This window comes from Emydura macquarii, unplaced genomic scaffold, assembly GCF_026122565.2.
Source record: "Emydura macquarii macquarii isolate MOO-44397 ecotype Brisbane River unplaced genomic scaffold, CSIRO-AGI_Emac_v2 contig_2422, whole genome shotgun sequence".
In the NCBI taxonomy this organism is placed as follows: Eukaryota; Metazoa; Chordata; order Testudines; family Chelidae; genus Emydura; species Emydura macquarii.
The window spans coordinates 23,799,515-23,825,218 of record NW_027132559.1 but is presented as its reverse complement, the minus strand read 5'-3'; the positions used below and the strand labels follow the sequence as shown (position 1 = coordinate 23,825,218).

Genomic DNA, 25,704 nt, shown 5'->3' with positions numbered 1-25,704 from the left:
CCTTTGTGACAGCCCAGTGAGTAGCGTACTCACCCAGCTGTGGGAGCCCCAGGTTCAAATCCCCACCCTGCCTGATTTGGAGCAGGGACTTGAATCCCGGTTTCTCACCACCAGGACTGTGCCTCTAACTATCAGACCACAAAGTCATTCCCACTGTCTCTGGTCTAATGAATGTTTAATTATTTATACACAGCGGCACAGTTCCAACAGGGGAGATCGACACAGCCCCAGAATACCCTATAGCCCATTTGTTAGGGCAGCGGTTAGGACACGATGTAAAACACCTGCCCCCTCAGCGCCATAAATATATATAACCCCTATAAACACATATAATGATAATAACAACACTAAATTACATAAATAATAATAATAAATTACCTGAGTAAGAAGCTAAGCCTTCCCTGGCACAGCCACCACTGAATGACCCATGCAGCCCCCCCGGCCCTGGCAGGTTAGCCGGGGCTGCTCCAGGCCCCCACTGGTTGGGGCTGCAGGCTGAGCCTCTCTGGCCAGATGCCCAGCCGGTGCGGGGCTGGGGGGGGCTGTTCCTCCGCTTTGGCCAGCATGGAGCTCAAGGCTGCTCCTCCGCTCTGGCTGGCTTGGAGGGGCTGCACCCCGCTGGCACAGAGCTCAGGGGGCTAAATGACCTCAATATTGCTAAAGCCTCATGGACCCCCTGTAATCTTTGGCACTCCCCAAGGGGGTCCCGCCCCCCCCCAGGTTGGGAACTGTTGTGTGAGGGCACTCTCCTAGGAGGTGGAAGAGGGCAAATCAGGTAAAGTGGGGATTTGAACGTGGGTCTCCCACATCCCAGGTGAAAGCTGTAACCACTGGGATATTATGAGTAAGGCAGAGGTATTCCTTCTAAGTTTTTGAGAAATGCTGACTGATATGGCTTAGATGCCCAACTTCCTTTGAATGGCAGGGCCTTACCCTTAAGACCCTCTCCTTCTTCTATGCGGTCCCACATACCTAGAACCTCCTTTCTGGCCTGATCTGCCATTCTGCTACCATCTCTAGCGTTGTACAAACATATTGAAAAATCTATTTCCAAACTCTTACAGTTTAAAGTCCAATCCAGCAAACAAGGGACTACTCACATGCTTCTAGTGAGATATACACTAATCTTTGCTGGATTAGGGCTTGCAATCATTTTCATATTCCCATTATTATCATTTATTATTCTACTTCCAAGGGACCATTCTTACTTTTAAATCTATGCCTTGTTTAACTGTTAAAAGGAATGATTAAAGAACATCCTCTTAATTCAGACACAAGCAATTTAAATTATACTAATTTAGATTATTAATTTAGATGATACTTTTATTTGTGTAAATATGAGCATCAATAATTGAATATGACATTTTAAAAATTGATAATTAATCAAATGCAATTATAATAGCAGTTCTATCCATAGTCCTATTTATTTTAAAGCAGTTTGGACAGTCGTCTATATACAAGATCCGCAATTTTCATTCAACTATGACTACTACATGCAAATTTTAACTAGTACACAGATGATTGTGTGTACAGTGACGCGCAAACTTGAGAAAAATTAGTCCATGCCATCAAACAGTATGTGCAATAATGCAATTGTATTTCAGTGCTCTGAACTATCCCGAGGGATTAGACTATGTACAATACAAACTTATTCTGCTCTACAGCATTACTTGCCAGTGGTGGGTGTGAGTAATAGAAGCCACAACCTAGCCACAAGGCAACAAAATGACACTTTCCAACAGCATTTACTCCTCTAATGCCCTGGTATTTACCTTAGTTAAACTGCATTAGCAGGAAAAACACAGATCTTAATTCGATTGCACATTACAAAATATAGAGTGTAACTGCAGAGGGCATGAAAGAGCTACTGAACAGTTATATGTCTTACTTATAAAATATTCTTTCAAGTGTGGCAGCTTCTACAATGAAGTTTAAATAAGCCTGATTTCTTCTGTACTGTCTGCCTAACATTCTATATGTTAGTTGTGAGTGATCCTCTAAGGAACAATATCCAATCTGGTTTTCAGTGTTTTCTTGGGGGGAAAAAACAAACAAGAAAAATATGACCCCAAAGAACACAAAGCACCAGATTTACACAATGACATTCGTAAAGGTCATTTCTTAATGATAATCATGGTATAAAATTCAAATGTATTTAGTTGCATAGAGTCAAGTCTAATAAATATCTCACTTTGTGGCAAGTTCATCCTTCTGGAGGTTTCTCCCCCCTATAGACCAAATTCTTTTTCACCAATTGAATACAATTGTGCTAATTTAATATCAACTGACATTAATTGATTTCTCATTTAACATCAGTTTGAAAATCACCAACTTCTTGTATTGAATAGCCTGGAATCCCATTGACTGCATGTAGTGCCACGGCTAAGGTTCTCGGTTGCTCATTTTAGAGAACTCAGGCTCAGTTTCAATCAAGCCCAGGCAACTTTTTGCATGAATTGAGGGTTATTTAAGGTATTGGATGAAAACTGTGCAGAACTCTATGATTTCAACCCACAATCATGCAAAACTTTGGCCAAGTTTTGAAGGTTTGTTCAAGCCTGAAACAAATGAAACTTGGGGGGTCTGTACTGCCAGAAACTGAAAAAAGTCTGAATGAAACCCTGAGAAACTGGCTCAAAGACTATAAATGTCAGTAAGGATAATCCATTGTATCCTAGCCAATAGGTATTGTATTTACATTGCCCACCCACATGGACTGTTTGATGAGTATGTCTGGCAGCTTGTCACTACCCAATGGGCTAATAATATTTCTGAGCATATTTTCCAGCAGCCTCTGTAAACTACAGTTGGCAATAATGATTGTACTTTTCCTTTTTACATTTTAGTCACTGTGAATGATGCTGGATCGACAGCTCTGGAGCCTAATACTTTCTGTATTTTTTCAGTCTTGGCCACATTGTTCAAACAGGAACCCCATTTCTCAGCAATCACCACTGTCACAGCATTGTGTTGCTGGGAAAGAGATTGGGAATCAGTGATGTTTGAGATCAAGGTGATGATTTAAAATCTTTGCCAAAGAGGGTTGCCCTAGTGAGGGATCACTACCCGCCCAAGCTACTCATGAGTGGTATTTGCCTTCCAATCAACTTTAGAAAGGATTTTTTGCTAGAAATGTATAAGCCAACACCACAAGGTGGTGCTTTGCTGCCACTGTAATTTGTCTTCCTTGGAGCAAGAAGTAATCGGGCTCCAGTAGTGTGAAGTTTTGAACAAACCCTGCACCTTCAGTTTCTGTGTGGCTGCCTACACAAAGGTACACGTTAAATAAGTGGGATTAAACAAGGAAGGATGATGTTTTTTAAACAATGAGAGGTAAAGTGGCTTTTGTGTTGTGCAATCAAGGCATAACGAAGCTTTTGTTTAAATACCCATCATTCTAGGACTGCTTTGATCTAGTGTTAAACAACCACGCCCAAAATGGTTTACAGACATTTTCCTTGCTCCCATTTCTTCCTCTCCCCTGCAGTATTAGAACACAGTTCAGTCTCTGAGCATTTTTAGAAAGATCATTTTCATAGAAAACTTGCATTTCAGTGTACACTGGGTGATTTCAATGCATATGTTATGAATGCTGTACCTGGTAGCCAAGAGCTTGGAGTTCAATAAACGTACATGAATTCGCTACTTCTTTACTTGCACACAGAAGCCATTCTGAAAGTCTGCATCAAAAACAATATTATTTATAAGCATACTCCCCAACAAGTGGTAAATTACTTGGGTGCTGCATAAACACACACATCAGAATGTAACAATTAAAACCAGTTTCAACTAAGCAGTGTGGTTACATGTAATGTGAATAGAACATGGCAGAAGAGAGTAGATGCAATACATACCTAAGGACACTGGAAGCAGATGATCTTTCCATTGATTTCAGTGGGATAAGAATCAGGGCCTAAATTGATTTTGCTCTGAAAAAGGGATTAAAACGGCATTGCAGTGTTCCCATGTATTGTCTCTCGGTGACTCCAATCAAATCTGCTGTTAATACATGAACATTTCTCCAGTCGCCAGAGCCATGAAAGCTCTTCCTGAATTCTAAGAGCCAAGCTGGGTTCTTTCTGTCTCATGCAATCTGGCTGCTTATTTGCCTAATTTCATTCACCCAAGTTTGGCTATTTTGGCCTGTCTGACCGGAAAGGAGATCAGCTGCTACATGACAGGGAGCTTGAGGTTCACTCAGTTAACTGTGGGGCTCTTAGCAACTATCCATGAAGGAACTCTGTCCCTTCAGGCAGCTACTGCTTATCTGTGCTCAGCTACCAATGGAAGTGACAGCTGCTTTCAAGCCCAGCTGAGAAGTGCACAGATATGCCACAGCTGTGAAGTGCACAGTGAATGCCTTAGTTCTTAACACAGGCAGGCGAGGAAGGCATTCTTGTGCCAGCGCATAGCCCGGCTTTAGAGAGGGGAAAGGGGTCGGTCTCCTTCAAGCATGGTGGGTTGGGAGGAAAAGGATATTGACAAATAGGGTGAGACAGAAGAGGTAACAGAGACAGAGGGAGAAGGCAGAAGGAGGGGAAAAGGGGGAAAGAAAGATAAGATTCAAGACTTAGAGAGAGAGGGGATACGATTATATAAAACAGAGGGTAAGAGGACATGCCATGCAAGAGGAAGAGATGCAGTGATGTAAAGAAGGGACAAGCAATTAAGGGAGTGTAGTGGCCTGTGATTGTCCCTCCCCATCAAACTCAGAGAGAGGCCGCTGTGCCTCACTGTCACACAGCAGTCAAGTAGTAGACTAGGGTTCTGGCCCTCTGGGCGAGGCAGAGCGAGAAGAAGTCTTTAGCCCAGAGCCTCCTAGGTTGGACGGACAGAAAGCCATTTACATAGTCTGGGGCTATTACGCTCTGGGCAGGGTAAGGAGCTGTCTTTAGCCCAGCCTTCTGGCTAGGGCAAACAGCAAACACAAAAGGCACAGGCCTTCAGGCCAGGAGTGGGGTCAGCGGCAGAGGAAGGTAGGGGGATCCAGGTCCACTCTACTCCACCAGGTCCCAGCTGACTTGTATTTCGACAGCACAACCGGGCTAATGTCTGGTTTCCCTGGGCTTTCCCACCATAGTTCTGAGAGTCCTTATGTCTCCTTTGGGTAAGCAACAGATGGCAGTCCCAGCAGCACTTTCACATTCAGTCTCCTCCGGGGACAGGGCACTCCACTGCTCGGTAGTTGGTTCGGAGCCCTGCAGCAGGCTAGAGCCATTCTGACTCTGGCCCAGCTGAACTGGAGGGCCAGTCTCTTATACTTCCCTTCCCGCCCCTCTGCTTCCTGTGTGGGGAACAGGGCTGTCTTGGCTCTGTTCACCAGAAGGGTTGTAGTTGTCCCTCCCCATCAAGCTCAGAGGGAGGCCACTCTGCCTCACTACACAGAGAAATGAAATGAACTACCAGGAAAGGGGAAATATACCTTCCACAGCTGCAGCCCATGGTTCTACTGAGCCAGATGCAGGTGACTTCCCATAATCACACACATATTAAGCTAAGATTTATACTGTAAACATTTGACCTGAATTAGCATCCAAGTACCTTCTCTGCAGCTCCTGCCATCTGGAGGAGCTTTCCTGTATCTCTCTCGCATAGCCTTTTGCTCCTGTATATGGCTCTTCATTTCTCTCTCCGTCTGCTTTTATTTCTCCTTGTAACAGTGTTATTTAACTCTGTGAAGCATTCTGATACCGAGAGTATGTGACAGATGGTGCAGAAGATGAAGTTGTGTTGTAAGGTTTAATTCGTGTGGGGATAAATGCATCAAGAGATGCCATGCTTCCTCAGGCTGGTATATGTAATCAAACTGTCTCCTCGGCCGTAAATGTATTTGCAAAACAGGGACTGGTACAGAAATTGCATTTTTCAGACCCCACTCAATTTACTGAAGTTATTATTATTAATTAGCATTAACATTCATATTGTGATAGTGCCTAGAAGCCAACAAGGTTGAGGCCCTATTGTGTGAGGCATTGTACAAATCTAAAGTAAATGGCAGTCCCAGCTCCAAAGAGCTAACAGTCTGAAAGACAAAACAAATGGTCTGAAGAGGGGATAGGGTAATAAAAATAATAATACGTTACAGCTCTAAAGATGGAGTAACAGCCTTCAATATTCTCAGCACAGATATCTATGCATAAGGACCTTACTGACTTGCACCTAAGTGGGTGCAGTTGCAAGAGCAAGTGGTTTTATTTAAAAAAAGATAAAGCTACAATATGTCATAATGTGGACTTATCAGGAACTGCAAAAAACCTGAGTGATCAAATGAATGGTCCAGTAACAAGGAAAACAGAATCAAGTTTTGTTTTGGAGTATCTCATTCCTCATCTGTCTAGCTACTGCAACAAGATTGGTATCTAAATAACAGATTTATAGTGGAGTCTTTTGCATCACAGCAAATATCAACATCTTAGGATTTCATAACTAATTGCCCCAAGGGGGGCACTTAAATATTCTATTCTTTTTACAAGTCTCGGCATCTCTCCAAGTTTAAGTGAACAGTCAAAGAGTTAATCATGGCTTTAACAAGTGATCCTTGAAACAAAGAAGAGGAAATGCCTTTGAATAGCATTCTTTCACTACTAAGTCACACAGAAAATCTTTCATTTAGTGAACCATGTATATGAATTCCCGAGTTGGAAAGATCCCAATAATACATTATAAAAAAATTAGATGGGATTAGGGGTAGTGATTTCATTGTCAAAAGGAGCATAGAATAATCAGGTAGGTGTCTTTTACAGTATGAGCAAACAAAATCATTCTGAACTGCTACATGAATCTGCACAACAAATTTCTTTTCCCAACTGTCTATCCCTTTCATTGAGCCAAATTCTGGCTCTACTTAATTTACTGGAAGTTTTATCAATCAATTGAATTCATTCATTTAGATTTCTGTTTAGTCCATCTAGATTCAGCACTTTCCACTTTAATTCAAACAGATAAAATACCCTTAATCACAGATAAAATATGACATCTGAATTATTCAAATCACTTGTTTTTAAAAAAACAATTTACAGTAAGAGGTGACATACAATAGGAGAGCACTAGCAACGGTGACCTCAAATGGGTTTTGAAGCATCTGTTTAGATAAGCACCTAAAAAGTATATGTTCGTGTGGATGTAGCGCTTAACATCCTCAAAGCTTAAAGTTTTTTGAATGCAGGATTTTGTTGTTCAGACCATTATAGTGAGAGGTCAGCTGCAAACTTCATGGGTAAAATCCTGGCCCCCGAGGGCAAAATGGGAGTTTTTGCCAATGATTGCAATAGGGTAGGATTTTGTCCCCTAACTGGAAGTTTCTTTATTACGTTGTCTTCTGTGCTTTTCATTCGTGTAATTTTACCCAAGCATTTTACCCAAGAAAGATCATTGATGATTACTTGAGGACTAAGGTGAGTAAGAGTGGCTGATTCTGGGTCTTTATAAGTATATGTTCTCTGTCTAGATGTTCAAAGCAACATGGGTTGTGACTGATTCACTAGTTAAAATCAAACTCCATGTGTGTGTGTGTGTGTGGGTATATATATGCCAGGTTTTTCATTTGTATAACTCTTCGTGAGCTGCTGTGTGTAGATAAACAATCAACCAGTTTCTTAATTCCACCATACATTTTTATTAATACTTTAGATATTAATATTCATGAAAACGCCACTTAGATTTGGTTTGGACACTCAATAGCATTAATTCTACTCTTTTTCATTTACTTTTACAGAAGCTCACTATTTTGCAGTCTGTTTCAATAACTTTGCTTTTGTAATTTTTACTTTCACCGTGCTAGTTCACTGGCTATTTATAGATTGTTTAAAAAGAGACAGCAATAATATTATATTAATAACACCAGGGAAACCTGTTATTTTATCCTGCATTTTAGTTGAAATAAAATTAAATCTATACTGAGGACCTGAAAATTAATTTACATTGTGTATTTTCTTTCCAATTTCTGCTCTCAAATAGCTTGCAGAAAATCATTTTTCATTATAGCAGTTTATTGCATCAAAACCTGTTTAAAATAAATAAGTAAAAATTACAACTGAATAAAAGTGAAATTGACATAATTGAAAATTATTTTATAATTATGAATCAGTTTGCTTCCTCTAGTGCTTGAATTTAAACACACTGGCTATAATTAGTGTAGATGTAAAACATAAAGGATTCTTTTTCTTTGCTTGCTTGTTAGTCCTGGGGAAACACATCCTATATTTTGTGTTAGAGCCTTTCTACATCTTAAAGTGAAGAAGCAGCAAAATAAGAAAGAAGACACTAGTAATCTAGGTGTTTTCAATCCAACCAATAACTTGCATCACATCTTTTGCAAGCTTGAGAGATGAATTACTGCATCAAACTCAACCTATTAGTGTCAGACAAAAGCGAATTTGAAAAGCTTATTCATAAGTGAATGCAAATAATGTAAGGTCTTGAGTTCGTCATTTGTCTGACTAGACCACATATGCATTCTCTAGGTATGTATGGTGCTGACAAATATATTTGTACAATGTCAAAGGAGGACAAATGATTCATCTGTAATAATTATAGAGAGGGAAGAGGAGCAAAGGAGGAAACAGATTGTACTGATTGCATGAGAACGTTGTAGCTGTTTTATGCAGATTTCTGTACTGAATGAAAATGTGTGTCCTGGATGAAAAGCAGGCAGTTGTACCTTGTACAGGAGGAAAATTTGGGATCAGCATCAGTTTCTTAGCAAGATTTTAAAGCAGAGACATGTGTAGTTCATCCAGTGTTTCAAAGTACCCATTAGCAAAGCAAACCCAAAATAGATTCATATTATTTTAAGACCTTATTTAACGCACCTGAGGCGGCATTCTGGCATGCCTATGACTCAGAAAACTGTGCTTGGAAACTGCACACTAGGACAATTTTCTCTTGGACCAGGTTTACAGAAAAGGCAAAATAAAAGCACCATCAACCCATGCTCTATGACCAGGAGCACACATATAGCAAGTGAGCAGAAAGAAGCATGCAGTTTTTCTCTGAAACATGAAGACTGACTTTAACATCCACCTTCCATTGCATCCTCTTCTCGACCAAACCCACTTCCACTCAGCGGGCCATTTAGGCCATTGAATTTATTGCAGCCTTAGGATTGCATAAAGGTCCTTACCTGGCACAGCAGGGAGAGGAGGAGGAAGGGTAGCAGACAGGGATTGTTTTATTTTTTGGAAACTACGGTGTTGGAGATCTCTTGAGGTGTCACACTGGAGAAGGGAGACACCCGACAGTTCATGATGGATGTTTGGGAGGGTTCTTTTTTTTATCAAAGTTGGGGGCACCCTTCTTCACAGAATTTTGTGTGGTTTGCCTAATAGGTAAGGGAGATCATCACTCTTCCCTCCTGAATGCCATTGGGACAGGAAAATATTTGACTCAGTGAAGTCTCCTATCTCCTTTTTCTGGCTGAGGCTCTTGAAAAAATTCCTAATATTGCTGGTAGTCAGGGAACAATATTCCCCCTTCTATGACCTCAGGGGTGCAGTGCATGTATAACAGTGTATTCTCCAGCAGTATACAAGGCCCAACTGCCATGCGACAGACTTCAACCCTGCAGTGACAGGACATCTGCATAATGCATTACATGGTTGGTTTCAAGGGGAAATTTCCCCTTGGAATAGGAGCCATCTCTAAGGCTGGAGATGGTGGGAAGTTTATGGGAGCACATATGGGGCAGCCAAGTCCCTGTTCCAATTACAGTGAAGTCAACAAGAGTCCCTAAGAATGTACCCTGACCTATTCAGAAATTGGGGAAAGTTCCAAAAAAACCAAGAAGACTTCAGTGGGTTATATGCTGCCAGAGGCACAAGAGAAATGTACATTTTAAGTTGGTGGAACACTTGAAAATATTCAACACAGATAGAGAACACTTCCCATTCTACCCTTCTCTCTAAACTATCTTCATTTAAATGTCAAAATCCTCCATGCATTAGCAGTTATAATACTATTTTTCAGCTGGTGGTGTAACAAACACATATATCAAACAGAAATTCAGAGAGAGATGAAAAGTAAAGCAGCAGCTCAATTACTTAAGAAGAAAGAGAGACTTCCTTCTGTCTTATTTCTCCACTACCAACAGAATGGATAACCTTTCAAGGTTTAAAAATAGTTAATTCCCACCACAATGAATTCCTAATTCTGCACGCCCAGGAAGGCGATTACATCTCATTTGGTATGTACAAATGTATTTTTAAAATGTAGCCTTCATTCATTCATTCATATGAGGAATGAGAATGGGGTCCTGAAAACACTACCAAGGTACTTTCATTAAAGTCAAAGGGACTATGTCTTATATCAAATGCTAAACCCAATAGTAAGTGCAGGATCGACCCCTCAATCATTTTCATATAAAGAGCTGTGTTTTAAGATCATATATGTTATCTGGTTGAAGAGAAATTTGTGCCTAGATTGAGAGCTTTGGACATGAAAGGAATAAATAGCACCATCCAGTGTGTACTTTTTGAAATGATTAGCACCTCACATATAATGCTTCAATATAACACTTCAAAGTATAATACCTGGTGTACCTCAACACCTTCTATTTCATTTACATTTGCAAATCAACAAAAGGTCAAACTTACATTTTATGATAAAAGATCATAATAGCAAAATTTTTAAATCCAGTGTTTTTTGTCATAGAATAAAATGTTTCAAGAACATTGGTAAATACATGATGAAAAAAGAAATACTTTTGATAGCTACAAATTATTTATTTATTTATGCTACCAACAGCTGGCCAATCAGCTCAGGGTTTCTGTCCTTTATCAATGCAGAGATAATGGCAGCAGCAGAATTTATTGTCTCCTGAAGCTTTGGATTGTCCTGAAAGAAAAAGGAACATCTTGTGAGCAATTATGAAAAAAGTTAATCTCACTTAACACCCATTTTAAAATATGCACAATCACCTTATGACTTCTGATAAAAATTCAAAATGTGTTGCATTTACCAGCACAAAAACTTTCCAAAAATGTTGATTTTTAATAAAAGAATATGTCATACTAATGTCAGTTTTCCAATCTATACAGTATACCATAAAAAACATTTGTAGACAGAAATAGAATGGAAACAAATGGAAATGGAATGTATTTTAATTGTAATGAAATGAGATAGCTTCAATCAAGAGATGACCCAAAATGAAACCTTGTTTCCAGACAGACTCCCTCTTCCCAACATGTGTTTGAAAACTGAATCCAGGTCCCAATTCTGTAAGCGGATTCCCAAAAGACAGAAGCAAAACCAAGAATCTTAACACCCCCGTACTTTACGGTTTGGGAAATCAGGATCCAAATTTAGGTCCACATTAAACAAAGCATTTAAGCACGTACTTAAATTCCAGTCCTATTCAGCAAAGCACTTAAACATGCAACTTCAATGAGATTTAAGCATTGGGACTTTAGTGATTTGAGCCTATCTTTGTTCAAATAATCAAAGAAATTAATCTCTTCTTGATAGGCAAGTATAAAGACAAACAAAGAATGTGTGGCAAACAGCCAGCTTCACCCTAGTGGGTCTCGTGCTTTTGCCTCTCATGGTGGGCCAGGGCATCACCAGTTACCCCATCTCCCCAGTGAGGGGGGTAGGGACCCAGGCCCGCCTGCTCCTCTGTGTCCCAGCCCAGGGGTCCTATGAGTAGCAGCTATGTGTTGCTGGCACTGTACTCACAGTTGCAGTCTTTTCCCCTGGGCTAATTTCCCCCTGTCCTTCTGGCTTCTTGAGCCCAGTACCTTTCCCAGCACTCCTTTCTGCTCCTCCACACCCTCTGCACACCTTTCTGCTCCTTCACACAACTCTGCATGCAGCACGGCACTCCAACTCCTCCAGCTCGTGCTCTGTCTGCCCCCTCATAACTTCTAGCTAGTCTGCAGGGAATAGAGCCCTAAGCATTCTGAGCCTTCCAGATCTCCTGTCGAGCACCCTCCTATTGCCCTCTGCCCTTGCTATATCACAAATGATACAACATAACTTGCAGTGTAGTACAATACGAAGCTCCTTAACAGGCAGTGGAGATCAGTTTTTCAAAGGGCTTCCAAATCTTCCTAATTATATGCAGATAAAAAGACAAATCGGTATGGACAAATAGTATTTCCACCTGCACACTAAGTAGATGTCAGTAGATGCAGTCAGCAATGTTGACTACTGGTGGGAGTGATATTCATGAAACAGTGGAACAAAAGCCAAATTTCCCAAGAGGAATCAGAAAAGAAGATGCTGAGCCAATGACTTTAGATGGCATATTCAAGAAACCTTAGTAAATGGATAGAGGAAAATGTGGTAAAGGTGAAGACAGAGTCAAGTGCTGGCTGTTTAAGGAGAGGGGCTACTACATGGGGAGAGGCAGAATGTGTTTACAAGTACAGGAGTTAGAGGTGAAGAGTAAAAGACCTCAAAATCTCAATGGGAGTGAAGGGAAAATGGATATTGGACAGGAGGGCAGTAGAAAAGCTTTCACTGTCTTATGTTCATTTTTAAGAAAATGATGAGAAGCAGGGCAGAGAGGGAAGTTGGAAGAACTGGAAGAGAAGGTTTAAGGAGAGGAGTGATGTTAGAGAACGGGGCCAGGGGTTGTAGTTTTAAGATAAGGGAATAAAAGCAGAGCTGTTCTGTTGCACATTGGCACCTCGATGAGGTGTGAATATCTCAGTGATCAGGTTTTAAACTCTTATAGATTATTTCCTGAAACCCCCACACGTCCCCCCCAACATGCTGTAAAAGCTCTAAGGTGGGAGTGAGAGGGCTAGGGGCTCCAGATTTCAGCTGCTGGGCTGGAGGGGATGGAAATCAGGACTTCTGCCCTGCAGCGGAGTGGTGGGGCTAAGGGCTTTTGTTCTGTGCGACGCCAGGGCTCTGGGCTTCTGCCTTGCAGAGGTTTGGAAATATTTACCGGAGCACAGCTCCGGCAGAATTTAAGCTCTGTCTGTGATGATGCAGTCATTATCATTTGTGTTGTGGGTTGAGCACTTGGACATGTGAGTGAATGTTGTGAGCTCTACAGAAGTCAGAAAGAATAGCAAATATGGTAGGTGCCCAGCTTAGCTTAACAAAGAAGTCTTTGGTGAGCTTAAACACAAAAAAGAAGCTTACAGGAAGTGGAAGCTTGGTCAGATGACTAGAGAGGATTACAAAAATACTGCTCGAACATGCAGGAATGAAATCAGAAAGGCCAAAGTGCAACTGGAATTGCAGCTAGCAAGGGACGTGAAAGAGGACAAGAAGGATTTCTACAGTTATGTTACCAACAAGAGGAAGATTAAGGAAAGTGGGGGGCCCCTTATAGAATGGGGGAGGCAAACTAGTGACAGAGGATGCGGAGAAAGCTGAGGTACTCAATGCCTTTTCCCCTCTGTCTTCACAGACAAGGTCAGCTCCTAGGCTATTGTACTGGCCAGCACAGAATGGGGAGGAGGTGAACATCCCTCAGTGCTGAAGGAACAGGTCCAGGACTATTTAGAAAGATTGGACATACACAAGTCCATGGGGCCAGATGCAATGCATCTGAGGGTGCTGAGGGAGTTGGCTGATGTGACTTGAGAGCCATTGGCTATTATCTTTCAAAGCTCATGGCAGTTGGGGGAGGTCCCTGATGATTGGAAATTATTGCAAATATAGTGCCCATCTTCAAGAAAGGAAAGAGGGTCGGGGAACTACAGACCGGTCAGCCTCACCTCAATCCCTGGAAAAATCATGAAGCAGGTCCTCAAGGAATCCATTTTAAGGCACTTGGAAGAGAGGAAAGTGATCAGGAACAGTCAACATTGATTCACCAAAAGCAAGTCATGACTGACCAATCTGATTGCCTTCTATGAAGAGGTGACTGGCTCTGTGGACATGGGGAAAGCGGTGGACGTGATATACCTTGACTTTAGCAAACCTTTTGATACAGTCTCCCACAGTATCCTTCTCAGCAAGTTAAAGAAGTATAAGTTGGATGAATGGTCTATAAAATGGATAGAAAACTGGCTAGATCATCAGGCTCAATGGGTAGTGATCAATGGCTCCATGTCTAGCTGGCAGCTGGTCACAAGTGGAGTGCCCCAGGGGTCGGTCCTGGGGCCGGTTTTGTTCAACATCTTCATTAATGATCTGGAGAATAGGGTAGATTTCACCCTCAGCAAGTTTGCAGATGACACTAAGCTAGGTGGAGTGGTAGATACCCTGGAAGGTAGGTATAGGACACAGAGTGACCTAGACAAATTGGAGGATTGGGCCAAAAGAAATCTGATGAGGTTCAACAAGGACAAGTGCAGAGTCCTCCACTTAGGATGGAAGAATCCCATGCACAGCTACAGACTAGGGACCGACGGGCTAGGCAACAGTTCTGCGGAAAAGGACCTGGGGGTTACAGTGGATAAGAAGCTGGATATGAGTCAGCAGTGTGCCCTGGTTGCCAAGAAGGCTAATAGCATATTGGGCTGCATTTGTAGGAGCATTGCCAACAGATCGAGGGAAGTGATTAGTCCCCTCTATTCGGCATTGATGAGGCCGCATTTGGAGTATGGTGTCCAGTTTTGGGTCTCCCATTACAAAAACGATGTGGACAAGTTGTAGAGACTCCAGCGGAGGACAACAAAAATGATTAGGGGGCTGACTTATGAGAGACTGAGGGAACTAAGTCTGTTTAATCTGCAAAAGAGAAGAATGAGAGGGGATTTGATAGCCACCTTTAACTACCTGAAAGGGGGTTCCAGGGAGGATGGAGCGAGGCTGTTCTCAATGGTAGTAGATGACAGAACAAGGAGCAATGGTCTCAAGTTGCAGTGCAGGAGATGTAGGTTGGATATTAGGAAAAAGTTTTTCACTAGGAGGGTGGTGAAGCACTAGAATGGATTACCTAGGGAGGTGGTGGAATCTCCATCTTTAGAGGTTTTTAAGCTGTGGCTTGACAAAGCCCTGGCTGAGATAATTTAGCTGAGGTTAGTCCTGCTTTGAGCAGGGGGTTGCACTAGATGACCTCCTGAGGTCCCTTCCAACTCTAATAATCTATGAGTCTAAGTCCCTATTTGCATCCTAGAGGCATATGGAAAAGCTACAGAACCAGAGCACATCCCAGATAAGTCAATTTATCTTCTGCTTATCTGAGATGCATAATGCAGTTTACATGTGACCCTTTAGTCATTAGTTTGGAAATATGGATGATTGGGTCAGACTAGAATTTTGCTCTAAAGTATGGAAATCATTTTAGATATTTTTGATACCTAGGAGAATTAGTCAAAGTTATTTACTAGTAGCCTGCAAAATTCTCTGAGTTAAAAATAACAATCACAGGCATTTAGAATATAGATGTTTAACGTTCACCTATGGTTAAATCCTGTACTTCTTACTCACACAATTAGCATAGGGCAGATAAACAAGGGAGTGCAGAATTGAACTCATGGTGCCTGGTTTCCATTGTCTTTCATCTCGTGTAGATATTTACACACCTGTGCAAAGTGGGTGTCAGAAGATGCCATTCTGTTTTTTCCCCCACTGTGCACAGGTGTAAATGACTGCACAAGGAGCAAGGAATGGGGAATCAGGCCCAGAGGGCCACATAGCCAAACACTTTAATTGTTTTCAAGATTTAGTAACACATTTCTTGTAATTCAGCAGCAGCAACCTCATGTCTCCATTTTTGTTTAGTTTATGGCTGCAATGTGCAGAAGTGCTTAACAGTTACAGACATTATGTTTTCTAAATGGACTTCCAGCCATACTTGAATTTGGTCAAAGCTATGTACTCTTCTTTTTTTTCTTTTAAGAAGGAAAAAAAATGCACCTGGCCAGGAATGATCTTAATGTTTCTCCTAATAAATCTTTCTACATCCTCTGTTGGTTGGTGGATTCTATATACATTCCTTTGTTGTAATAAATTATTTTAGTTTTTGAACATGAAAGGAAGTGAGAGGGGAAATTTAGCTTCCACTATTTTAAAGCATGGGACTTAAAGTGACATTGTGAGGTCCAATTTGACTGAAAAATTAGTTTTAATAAAAGCTTTTACCAAACCTAAAGCCAAACTGAAAGGTTTTAATGATTATTTTAAAATTCCAAGGGAAAGATTTGAAAAACAAAATCTTCGGGGGTTATTTACAACCTACACACTGCAGCAGTGTGCTGTGTAGAGGAAGCGGAAAAGATAGCGTGATTAGAAACTGAGTAGTATATTTTTCTTTGTCCAGGAAGAAAAGAAATACAAAATATAAACAGCAGAAATAATTAAAAGTAATACTGATTTTTAAAATTCTTCCACTCTTAATAACTTAAGCTGTTACTTGTAACATAGTTAAAGAAATCTGTTGGTTCCTTTTTAATAAGTTTAGCCTAACCATTTCCTTTTAAAATCTATCTTTGAGAATTATACGAACATATGAGCTGACATACTAGATTCAACCATCATTCCATCTAGACTGGTATCTTGTCTTTGACAGTGACCAGCAGCAGATACTTTACAAGAATATGTAATACTCCTATTTTGAAAAAGTATGCTGTATCATTAATATGCAGAATTTATTCTTAACTCTAGGCAGTTGATAGTTGGCTTATGTCCTGCAGCACAAGGGTTGATGGCCCTTATAAATATTTATCTTAGCTAACAATATTCATATTGTTGTCCCTGATTCTGATGCCAGTGACCATTCTGGCGCCAGCAACACCCATGTTGCACAGCAGCAGATGCCTGGGACCTGGCTTGGCCTCACTGCGGAGGAGAAATCAGTGATAAGTCTGCATATATTCTAATATAACTTGCTTTGTTTACACACCTATACCAGTCCTGGAATGAAATGGTCAAACAGCAGCAGGACAATACCTTCTTCCAGGAATCTCAGACTGACACCAAATGCCTGGTTCCCAGGAAGCAACTCTGCCTCAAGAACAGACTCTAATCAGAGCCCAAGACAGACAAACTCTCTTACGGCTTGCACAGCACCCACTTTCCTAAAGCTGTCTCTACACATAAACTCAAATAGTTCAAAACTAATTAACACCATAGCATGTCTTTCCAAAAGTCAAAACTCGCTTGCATGCTAAGAATCAGTAGTGTGATATCTGAATAATCCATTCTGTTGTTCTTCCTTGGGCCTTTTCTATTTCTGCTGTTATTTTTTTATAGTGACAGTGGTTAACTTTGGTAACCATATTTTCAGTGTTCTGCTCTATCTTTTTCTGAATGTAGCCTGATTTCTTTGCTTTTCAGACCAGATTTCTTTGCTGTTTAGTGTGCTGATATTTTCATTGAGCCATAATGATACCTAACATTTTCCTAAGCGACTACAGTTAATTTGGATTCTATCATTGAACAGCACAGAACACAAACTAGGATTTAAACTATAAAAAAATGAAAAATGTAAGAGCCCTTCTAATTTAGAGAGGAGCCAGTAAGTGAAGATATGACATCCCACAGGTATACCTTGAAAAATCCCATGTTTCTGACCCTGCAGTGTCATTCTTGGAATTAGTGATGAATAAAACGGGTAGTGCATACACGGATGCCTCAGTAAGGATGCCAGGATCTATCTAATCTGACCCTACATACAGGCCTCCAAACATCCTTTGTATTTTGTGGTATACTACTAAATCTTTCAAAAATTTCATTACTGGTTGCAGAAAGCCAAATAATCAAGTAGAGCCAGGTCTTCACATGTCTTGTTGCTTGAGAAGCTTAGACACAATGTAAACTATGGTACAGAACAGGATGTAAGAACAGAATGCTCAAAGAGATCTTATATGAAGCCCTCAACAGTTATCTTACATTATAGCCCACCCACTGTTCAGTATATTCAGAGGACAAAATGTACTGTAGTATCCTACTCACTTGATGCTTATAGATTAAACAAGACTAGTTCTTTTACTTAACAGAAACCTTGAAGGTCTGATTCATAGGCAGAAATATCTTTACGGATTAACATGATTAACTTTCCCCAGGCTCATCTGGCATGACCCAAAAACCTTGTCTTATCCACTGTCTACTCATTTCATCCAGTTGAGTTAAGTGAGTCTTTTGTAAAAACCCTTTTTTTGGCCATTAATAAAAGGCTTTTTTTTATTGTTGAAATAAAGTACATTTATATACAAAGAACAAAATTTTTACCATTTCATTTTAAGTGCATTGAAAAAGAAAATACTTAGAAACATTACCAACTTTATACATCATTAATCCATATAACAAAACTTTGATTCCAAAATAAAATATCCACTTTCTGTCCACTATTGATAGTAAAAAATTCCAGACACAGCAGTATCATATAATGATGGTCACTGACATTCATAATGTGCATGATGCAGAGTTGTTAGGTTTAAGAGGTTTTCCTGTCTACAGGATGAGGCTGGGAAGAGTTACATGGGCAGAGTTAAAACAGTGTTTGGAATGTGCAATGAGATATTTCACCTCTGTTCATTTATTTAAGAAACTGGGAGGATATTAGAAAATTTACTGACATTCTCTTAATTGTTCATTCCCATACTTTAACATGTTTAGGACTTTTTTCAGCTGGAACATTCCTTGATATGCATATATTGCAACTGAATATTAACTAGTTTAACTTAAAGCATAGTTTGAGAAATTTATCTGACATCCATAAGACTGAGGACTAAGCCTACTATCGCTAGTGAAAAATACTTGTGAAGGTATCTTCCCTACCTCTGAAAACCACAAACCTTTTAATATGACAGAATAAAATTGTTGTGCATTTATTTTGCACTCTTTTAACTGTAACATATCATCAATTCACTTTCTAATGAATACATTTTTTCAAAATGTAAATAGAACTGCGGTGCTACCATTGGTTATAAGGTTGATGGGAAACTTGAAGAGATAAGCTCCTAGCCCAGAAACGAGACTGTACTAATTGAAGTGAGCGTCAGTATTAGTATGTACCCATGTGAAGTAGGTACTGGTGCTCTTCTCTAAGAACTTTGGCTTATGAAAGGCAGATCGTCAATGAAAATTGTAGGTGATTTGCGGCAGGGACTGTGTCTTTGTTATGTGTTTGTCTAGTTTAATGGCATCCTGATAAATGACTGGGTCCCTAGATGCTATCATAACACAAATAAAATAAAACAATGGAAGCAGAATGAATGCATAAAACTACATTAGTGTTTTTGCCTGAGGAATACGTGACAAGAACACAGAGAAAACAATCACACGTGCACTTTTTTAAGATAAACTTGTCCACGGAAACCCTATTATTCAAAACCTTGTGGTATAATAGAGTGACGATGCAACACACAGAAGCAAGAAACTCCTATGCTGTATTTGGCATACTTGCCATCTTAAGGACAAGGGGACAAATTATGAGCCCACTGCTCCTACAGTAAAGGGTTGTAAAGAAGATGGATAGGGACCTGTGGGTATTCCCAGAGCATAGGAGCAGCATAGGGATGTCCTTATGCTTCATCCCCATTAACCCCTGTTGCAAGGTGGGCTTTAGGGGCGTGTCAGAGGCAGGAAGGGGGAGTGGCCAAAACTCTAAGCATTTTGGCAGTTATGAGCTGCAGAGTAACTTATTGGCAGCAGCAAGGAGGCCACCCCATGGGGCTGTTTTAACTTATGCTAGGGACCACACCAACTCCCAGAATAGCCCAGAAGTGGGAAGGCACAAAGATGGCTTAAAACCATCACTGATGCCACACTCATCTGGGAAGCAACTTCTAGACAGTACCCACTGAAAAACTCAGTACAGAATCTAGTCCCAAATGCCTCCTTGGTCATATTTTTATTTCTTTTCTAGATTAAAATAAGATGGCTTTGTTAAACAAGTAATGTTTTGATAGTAGGTATTCATACAATGACATACTTCATTCTAATCTCAAATATACAAACTTAGAATGAAAAATTCACTATGGGAGATCTATGAAGCGGCTTTTTCCTGTTTAAAATATTCAGCAAAATATATTTGAATATTATAATCAGGTGCTCTATGTAAAATGCAGCAGTATAATCTAATCTGATGGCCTCCCTCTCCTTAAAATGCTTCCATGCGACATTTTTATTCAAGCCACTTGCTAAAGAACCTACTGATAAATGACATTTCAGACATAATACCAGTGTAATTGTTTACCCCAATAAAAAGATATTTAAACAGATATCTTAGAGAGAAAAGAAAATTATTTTGCTGAACATTTTTAGTTTTCCTTTCAAGTAATACACAACAAATTAACATAGCACTGAATTCAAATATAAAGTAAGATGTAGTTGGATGACAACACAAATAGTACACAGGAGACAGACTGCAGGCAATGAACTTTCAGCACTGCTTAAGAGACAGCCCAGTTCTTCTTCACTTCCACACGAACATTATATCTTTATTCACTATATCATAACTTATACTTATTTTTACACTAAGTAGAGTGCATACAGGTATTGTCTTTCATGAGTAATTGGAAAGCCATCAACTTTTGAAATTAATGAATGTTTACAAAGTTGTAGCAGAAAATAAAAACATTTAGGACAATAATTCCATTTACTGATTCTTGGACTCTTCTAAAACTGATGGTAGTACAAGAGAATATATTGTGCAAACCCAAAGCTTCAATACTGCTTATTCTGGCAAGGTCTATGTGACTTCTCTGCTCTCATTCTCTTCATGTCTCTATGGTTTTTGTAAAAATGTTGTTATAGTAATTACTTAAAAAAACAGTTCTATGACAAAGAAAATGAAACACACCTTCCACAACAACAACAACAACAAAGGAGTGTCTTATAAAGCAGATTCTCATAACATACACTCTTTGTGATTAAGACACAGGGACTGAGAGTCAGGAGAGTTTGGGGGTTTTGTTCCCCCATTTACTCTCCTTAGCTCTACGTACCCTGGCTTCACCTACTGTATTAGCAGTGATAACAGAAGCTACTGTCAATTCCTCTTCCTGAGTCCAATAAAGTTACCATGTGCTTGAACTGGTAGCCAATTCTCCCACCTGTATGTGACTAGTACAAAAGGATTGGCAAAAATCAGTTATTTAACAGAAGTGGTTGTCTAATAAAGGTGGAAGAATATTGTATGCAAGGAAGATTCTTAATATAGGATATCGCCTACTAAGGGTGGTGTATTATTAATTATTATTTATTTAAAGAGTTATAGTAATGCATACAGGCCGCACCCCAAATCAGGCTATGAATTGTGAAACCATATTGTAAGCTTTTTAGGGACAAGGATTTTACTATCAAAATAGACAAGACGAGGGTTGAAAAAAAAGATATAAATTTGAAGCACAGCAGAATCACTATATTCTCCCCAGGAGGTATGAATGTTATCTCAACAGTGCTCAAAGTCTTTAAAATCCGAGCCTGGGACAAAGCCAGCAGAAATCAATTAATCTTTCCACTGACTTCAGTGGGTGTTGGGCCAGGCCCAGAGGCATTGACAAATTCACATGGGATTTCAATACAGGTCTCCCACAGAGCAGTGGATGGTAGTGTTTCCTTCTGCATGTAAGTGTGGAGGACCTTCTGTGATAGTCTGTAAATGATTTCAATGGCTGGGGTGTTATGTTTTTGGGAGGCCAGGAAGCTGGGAATGCCCAGCAGACCCACCACACACATGCATTCAGAGAAACCTGCTACTCATTCCTGGCCTCTTTACTACACATAAACACCCCAATCATCCAAATCATTTACAGACTACTACAGTACAACTGGCCCCATCAGAAGCCTGAGTTACTGTATGGCTCATGTAAGGAAGTTCTTGACACATGAAGCTAGCAGCACAGTGAAATCTGCTTAACACAATCCTAGGCAGTTTCCCTTTACAGTTAAAACCACATGTAAAGTACATAAGAGATCAGCATTCTTTGATGACTGTAGCGGTCCCTACTAGACAGAAAGACGGTGCCAGCAGAACATAGGAAGAAGAAAGTGGGAAGGGGGGGAAGAGGGGGAAGAGAGAGAGAGATTACCAGAAAAAGAAGAAAAGGTAGAGGCAACAGAGGTATTCTAACATTGTTTTTCTCAGACAGTTTTTCCAAAAAGATGAACAAAACTTATATTTTGGTACCCAAGTAGACTACTATATAATAAAACATATCTCCTCTTTGCCCCCACTCCAGCTAAGTAACAAAGAGATTTGGGGGAATATCAAGGGGACAATTATTAAAAATCCTGGGAATGAGAGAAAGAAATATTCCTACTTATTTTCTAGTGCACAGGAGGATATTGATTCCCACACTGTTTAAAATCAATTGGGAATCTTTTCTAAGTAACCAAACCAGCCAGTATGTGTTTTCTAATACATAATTTCATTTCATATTCATCATCTTTCAGCTTTTTCTAAACAATTATTTCTGCTACTGAGCGAGAACACACAAAGATGCTATTATGTATGGTAGTCAAATGCACCCTATCGTAACAAATGACTAATATACAAGGAGTGAACAGACATCTACGAACTCACACTTCTTAAGCAGATATTGTTCTTAGATTCTAATGCCCGAAGGGACCATCGTGATCATCTAGTCTGATCTCCTGGCCACAGAACTTCCTCAAAATAATTCCTTGAGCATATTTTTTTGGAAAAAAACATCCAATCTTAATTTAAAAATTGTCAGTAAGAGAGAATCCACCACAACCCTTGGTAAATTGTTCCAATGGTTAATTACTCTCACAGATAAAAATTTATCATTTATTTCCAGTCTGAATTTGTCTACTTTCAGCTTTCACCCATTGGATCATAGTATACCTGCTAGAGTGAAGAGCCCATTATTAAATATTTGTTCCCACGTAAGTAATATAGGCTGAAATCAAGTCACCCCTTCGCCTTCTCTTTGTTAAGCAAAACAGATTGAGCTCCTTTAGTCTATCACTATAAGGCATGTTTTCTAACACTTTAATCATTTTCATGGCTTTTCTCTGAACCATCTCCAATTTATCAACACTCTTGAATTGTGGGCACCAGAACTAGACACAGTATTCCAGCAGGGTCACACCAGTGCCAAATACAGAAATAAAATAATCTCTCTACTCCTATTCAAGATTCCCGTTTATGTATCCCAGATCCCACTAGCTCTTTTGGCCATAGCATCACACTGGGGGCTATGTTCATCTGATAATCCACCATGACCCCCAAATCTTTTTCAAAGTCACTGAGCTTCCACGATAGAGCCCCAATTCTGTAAGCATGGCCTACATTCTTTGTTCCTAACTGTATACAATTACATTTAGCCATATTAAAATGCATATTGTTCACTTACACCCAGTTTACCAAGCAATCCAGATCTGTCCTCTGACCTTTTCATTATTTACCATTCCCCCACTTTTCACATCATCTGCACGCAAAAAATCAGAGATGATTTATATTTTCTTTCAGGTCATTGATAAAATTGTTCAATACAGTAGGGCCAAGAATTGATCCCTGTAGGACTCCCACTGAAAATAGACTCACAAAATGATGACTTCCCATTTATGGTTACATTTTGAGACTATCAGTTAAGCCAGTTTTTAATCCATTCAATGTGAGCCATGTTAACTTTATATCAGTCTAGTTTTTTAATCAAAATGTTGTGTGGTATCAAGTCGAATGCATTACAGATGTCTAAGTATATAACATCAACACTATTACCATTATCAACCAAACTTCTAATCTCACCAATCTCTTGTTCTTATGTTATCTATTGTAGAAGGATCTTTATAAAGACTTGTAATTAGAAAATGCTATTTAAATACAAAAATTTAATTTTTAGACCAATTTCTAAGAAAACCGTAACTTGCAGAATGTGTGCAAAAATGCCAAAATATGAAACATCTAAAAGATGAATACTGCAGTGGTCTTCTAATATAAATGGAGTAGAATTGTATTCACCCCTTTGAATTACTTGGGAGTCATGGTCTTAATATAGGAGTATACCTAAATAAGGGAGGACAGACTGGATATCACATGGTCCTTTTTGGCTTTATAATCTGTGACTGAAAGGCGGTTTCTTCAATTTATGTTGATTATAATAGAAAAAAGTTATATTGTATTAATTTATTTTTCATTTTTATTTTCAAACAAACACTGAAAATGTAGGTTGTTGTCAGTTTCAAGAAAATGTGACCATAATGGACTACAAACACATAGAATCAAGTTGCTAAAACAAAAAGTACAGAACACAAAATGCTTTAGTTGTTATGGACGATAGACTTTGGCATATAAAGGTACAAGATCTATTTATATTGAAAAATGATGGACATTTGTTTTGTGATCTTCATATTATCCGCAATATGCAGAAAAGCGGAGCAACATTTAATTATTGTTATTGTAAGAAAATGGAAAGGTCTTTGCTGAGAGTAAGCAATGCATTAAAATCTCCTGTGAGGCACTGAAAAACAGTGCAGAGGAAATGTTAGCATTTTTTCCATTCCCTCAGCCTAATGCACACTTCTTTGGTTTCCTGAATGTACTGATTTCATAAAGAATCATCTAAATGTTAAAACAGAACTCCTTCCCCTCTAAAAGTAGAAAGGAAAAGAAAACAAAAAACTTGCATTCATTTTAATTTATTTATTTCTGATCAGTCATTAAAATCTTCATTAAATACAACTCCTATAGGCTGTGAGTAATTTGAAATACTAGCATAAGGTTGCAATAATTACTTAATTGATGGGAAACATTCCCCTTGATTATAGGTAATTTGTTTAAGATGGTTCACAGGAAATGCTGTACAGCATGTAAGAAAACAAAATGAAAAAAATTCTCCTATAGAGGAGAATAATGAACTGAACACAACGGACTCTGAGTGACAAACTACATGTGTGTGCATCCTCTGGGCTATTGTTTATGTTGCCTTTTGCTGTGGTGCCTAATCTTTCTGGGCAACAGTACCAGTTTAGTAGGTTAGAGGCCAGATTCTAATCTCAGCTACCTCAGGGTAAACTAAAGTAACGAAATTACCATCATGTAAATACCATCAACAAAGTTACTCTGGTATTAAACTGGTATAACTGAGATTGGGTATGTTCCCAAGTCCTTAGTTATGTGCACATGCTTTCTGCACACTGCAGTATATACTCTAATTTCCTGTGGTGTTGATTGCTCTCTCATGATGTCAAGATCAAGTTTTGGAGCAGCCCAAAGTCTGCTGTGTACTTGTGTGCACAAAACAACGAGACATGAGCAGTAGCAGCATAGGGTATATTCTACAGTGCATCTGGAAGCAAGCCTCCCAGCACGGGTGGACAGACTTGCACCAGTGGGGCTTAAGCTAATGAGCTAAAAATAGCGATAGATGCTGTGGCTCGAGTTCTCAAGCCCACCCAACTTCCTGGGTCTGAGCTTGGGTGGCTAGCCTGAATCTTCGGCAAAGCCACAATGTCCACATTATTCCTTTTGCTCAAGTGAAGCCAGTGTGAATTTGTCTATCTGGGTTGGGAGGCTCACTCACAGGTGCAGTGCAGACATATCCACAGAAGCTCATTGTTAAGGGTTTGGTGCTGCAAGATGCCCTACACAAATGGCTTCAATGGGATTTGAGTGCATTTAGCACCTTTCAAGTAAGTTTTCTGCACCTTGCACCATCAGACTCTAATGACAAAAGGGCAGCCTGGAGAACAAGCCATAAATCATTCATACTTCAATTGCATTTTGAAGTCAATGGAACTACTTTGACTTACGCTAGGTAAATTGCACCTTAATATTTAAAATGAAACATCTGGCCAAGTAACTTTCATCTCATAGACTATAAAGTCAGAAGGGACCATTACAATCATCTAGTCTGACCTCCTGCATAACGCAGGCCACAGAACTTCACC

General features: G+C 39.7%; 1 protein-coding gene across 2 annotated transcripts in view; it reads right to left on the bottom strand.

Annotated features, from left to right (window-relative positions):
- Positions 1 to 6,825: 6,825 nt before the first annotated feature.
- Positions 6,826 to 25,704, bottom strand: part of CRPPA (CDP-L-ribitol pyrophosphorylase A) — a 185,140-nt gene continuing 166,261 nt past the window's right edge. The window contains exon 10 of one of the 2 annotated variants that reach the window (XM_067562113.1): positions 6,826 to 10,830. In XM_067562113.1, coding sequence (XP_067418214.1) covers positions 10,726 to 10,830 — 105 coding nt within the window. In that variant the 3' untranslated portion in view covers positions 6,826 to 10,725. The remainder of the gene's footprint in view (positions 10,831 to 25,704) is intronic. The other variant, XM_067562112.1, reaches the window with a different exon arrangement.